Raw genomic sequence first — 2,954 nt, forward strand, 5'->3', positions numbered from 1 at the left:
AGATGAATGGTGTGGTCTCATGCTCCGACATGAAACCGAACTGATTCTCCAAAATAGACACACTTCTCCTCACCCTCCTCTCCACCATCCTCTCCCATACTTTCATAGTGTGACTCAGTAACTTAATACCCTTGTAGTTGTTATAATTTTGGATATCACCCTTGTTATTGTACAACGGATCATAAAACTCCGCCTCCATTCTCTGGGCATCTTCTTAGTCCTAAAAATGATATTAAATGGTCTAGTAAGACACTCCAACCCTACCCGTCCCGCAGCCTTCCATAATTCTACTAGGATCTCGTCTGGCCCAGTCGCCATGCCTCTACTTAACCTTAATACGCCTATAAAACCTAAAATCACGTTAGTTCTCTGAGTTCTCCAACTCCACAAGAACAATGTTCCTGTCCCCATCCTCGTTCAAGAGTTTATGGAAGTATGACTGCCACATGCGCCTAATACACGCCTCTTCCACCAATATCTTGTCATCCTCGTCTTTGATGCACCTCACTTGGTCCAGGTCCCGAGCCGCCCTTTCTTGAACCTTGGCTAACTTGAACGGTCTCTTGTCACCGCCTCTACCCCCAAGTTCAGCATACAAGAGTTCAAATGCTGCGGTTTTAGCCGTCGTGACCGCTAACTTTGCCTCTTTCTTAGCCTTCTTATAAACTCTTTAAGCATCCTTCTATCCTCATCGTCAGCGTTCTCCACTAGCTGCATATATGCCATTTTCTTAGCTTCTACTTTACCTTGGACCTCTCCATTCCACCATTAGTCGCCTTTGTGGCCCCTGGAGAAACCCTTTGTGACCCTAACACTGCTCTAGCAGCTTCACTAATGTAATTTGCTATCGAGGTCCATATACTACTCGCGTCTCCACAACTCCTCCAAACCCCCATATCTAACAACTTCTCTCCCAATTCCCCAACTTTGTGCTCAGTCAAGGCTCCCCACTTGATCTTAGGTTGACCAAACACCGCTCTCTTCTCCTTCTCCCTCTTAATCTCCAAGTCCATAACCAAGAGCTCATGTTGGGTCGAAAGCCACTCACTCGAAATAACCTTGCAATTAGTGCATATGCCTCTATCCCTCTTCCTGCAAAGTAAGCAATCAATCTAAATCTTGGCCACCGTGCTCCCGAATGTGACCAAATGATCCTCCCTCTTATGAAAACACGAGTTAGCTAGCACCAAATCAAAGGCTCTAGCAAAATCCAGCAACGAAGTACCACCTTCATTCCTAACTCCAAAATCGAACCCGCCATGCATATCATCATAATCCCTAGCCGTCTCCCCAATATGACCATTAAAATTACCTCCTATGAAAATTTTGTCGGAGTGCGGAATACCACACACCACCTCATCTAAATCCTCCAAGAATTGCCTCTTGACCTCCTCTCCCAAGCCTGCATGCGATGCGTATGCACTAACCATGCTTAAAGTGAGCCCACCAATCACTAGATTAATAGCCATCAATCTATCGTTCAGCCTCTTAACATCAAGCACAAGCTCCCTAAAATCCCTGTCTCCTAAGATACCTAACTCGTTCTTGCCCCTAGTACCCCCAACACCCATTAAGTACCATAATTTATACCCGTTAACTTCACGTGCCCTAGTACCCACCCATCTAGTCTCATGGACATACGCTATATTGATCCTCCTCTTCTGGAGAATCTTCCCTAGTTTTAGTCAATGCGAATTTCAAAAATGACCTCCATCCCTCTCAAGTTGGGGTTTAAACGATACCAAAACAGGATTCAAGGTATTCAAATTTCATTCGTTACGAATTTTATCAACCATTTGTTGAGTTGCATTTTTTTGTATATTCAATTTATTTTTCATGTATATAAACAATACTGCAATTTACTTGAGCATATCTAGCTTTATAATCAAAATTAACACTTATAAGGTATCATGGCTAAAAATGGTTCATTCGCTAAATTTGTATGATTAAATTACCAATTTTTTTCGCACGTTAAGATACCTTAAACAATTTATCATAATCCGACATGTTAAACTAAATTTTGGTGAAGGATTATTACACTTTTATAAGTCATGTTGATATATTTATTTAAATTGACCATAATGACTTTTCAAAAAAAAAAATTTGGCTCTTTAAAATGAAAACTAATTACTTTTATATTATTTAGATACAATTATCCTCGAATTTAGATATATAAATTAATCAAATCCCTCTGGTATTAATTTAAAAAACTAACTGGGCAGATACTACTAAATGGCCATGTCAAAATACATAGAAAAAATTACAAAATTGGTTGGTCGGTCAAAACTAATTGCATTAACTAGCCAAAAATATATAAAATATTTATATTATATATATATATATATATATATATATATATAAAATACACATACATACAAAAATTATAATATAATTTATCGTAAAAATTGCACGCGGCGCCCTATTTGGTCGCCCCCATTTAACCTATATCCATTTTTTTTTAAAAAAGTTTTAACTTGTACCCACTTTTTAAACAATTTTAGCTCCCTTTCTCCCCCTCCTTCTCCTCATTCGTTTTCTTCTTCTTCTTCTTCTTCTTCTTCTTCTTCTTCTTCTTCTTCTTCTTCTTCTTCTTCTTTCTTCTGCTGCCGTTGGTGCTGCTATGAAACTTCAGTTCATGGGATGATTGCCATAAGTATGTTTATCAGATTATTTAAAAATAAATTATAAATAATTACGTAAGTTAGTAAACAATAATTTGTGAATATTTCTATGTAATTCTATTCATTTCACGTTTATTGTTTTCAAAATTTATGATTTAGATACTGTTGGCAATCTGATTAGTTTATAGTAGTAATACACTATGAAAGAATAAGGTGATTATTTATCTAGTATGTTAGAAAGCTTATGCTGAAGTTTTTACAAATGAACTAAATAACTTCAGCATCTTCTGCTGAAGTTTTTGAAAAAGCTTTATGACAAAACTAATGAATCAA

At 37.4% G+C, this 2,954-nt stretch overlaps 1 protein-coding gene across 1 annotated transcript; it reads right to left on the reverse strand.

Annotated features, from left to right (window-relative positions):
- Positions 1-361: 361 nt before the first annotated feature.
- On the reverse strand, positions 362-1,571 carry LOC138874619 (uncharacterized). The gene is made up of 3 exons (XM_070153390.1): positions 1,174-1,571; positions 747-1,092; positions 362-655 (listed from the first exon to the last, which is right to left on the reverse strand). Exons 1-3 carry the CDS (start codon positions 1,569-1,571, stop codon positions 362-364), a joined length of 1,038 nt encoding a protein of 345 aa, XP_070009491.1.
- Between the last annotated feature and the right edge of the window lie 1,383 nt (positions 1,572-2,954).

Source organism: Nicotiana sylvestris, chromosome 8, assembly GCF_000393655.2.
Source record: "Nicotiana sylvestris chromosome 8, ASM39365v2, whole genome shotgun sequence".
Classification (NCBI taxonomy): domain Eukaryota; kingdom Viridiplantae; phylum Streptophyta; class Magnoliopsida; order Solanales; family Solanaceae; genus Nicotiana; species Nicotiana sylvestris.

Bases quoted from the DNA above. Each gene is read 5' to 3' on its own strand.
- LOC138874619 (XM_070153390.1), bottom strand. From the start codon at position 1,571: ATGGGTGTTGGGGGTACTAGGGGCAAGAACGAGTTAGGTATCTTAGGA. The intron at 1,093-1,173 runs GTGTTTTCATAA...CTTACTTTGCAG, and splicing joins GATTTGGTGCTAGCTAACTC to GAAGAGGGATAGAGGCATAT. The intron at 656-746 runs GTAAAGTAGAAG...GTTTATAAGAAG, and splicing joins GTGGAATGGAGAGGTCCAAG to GCTAAGAAAGAGGCAAAGTT.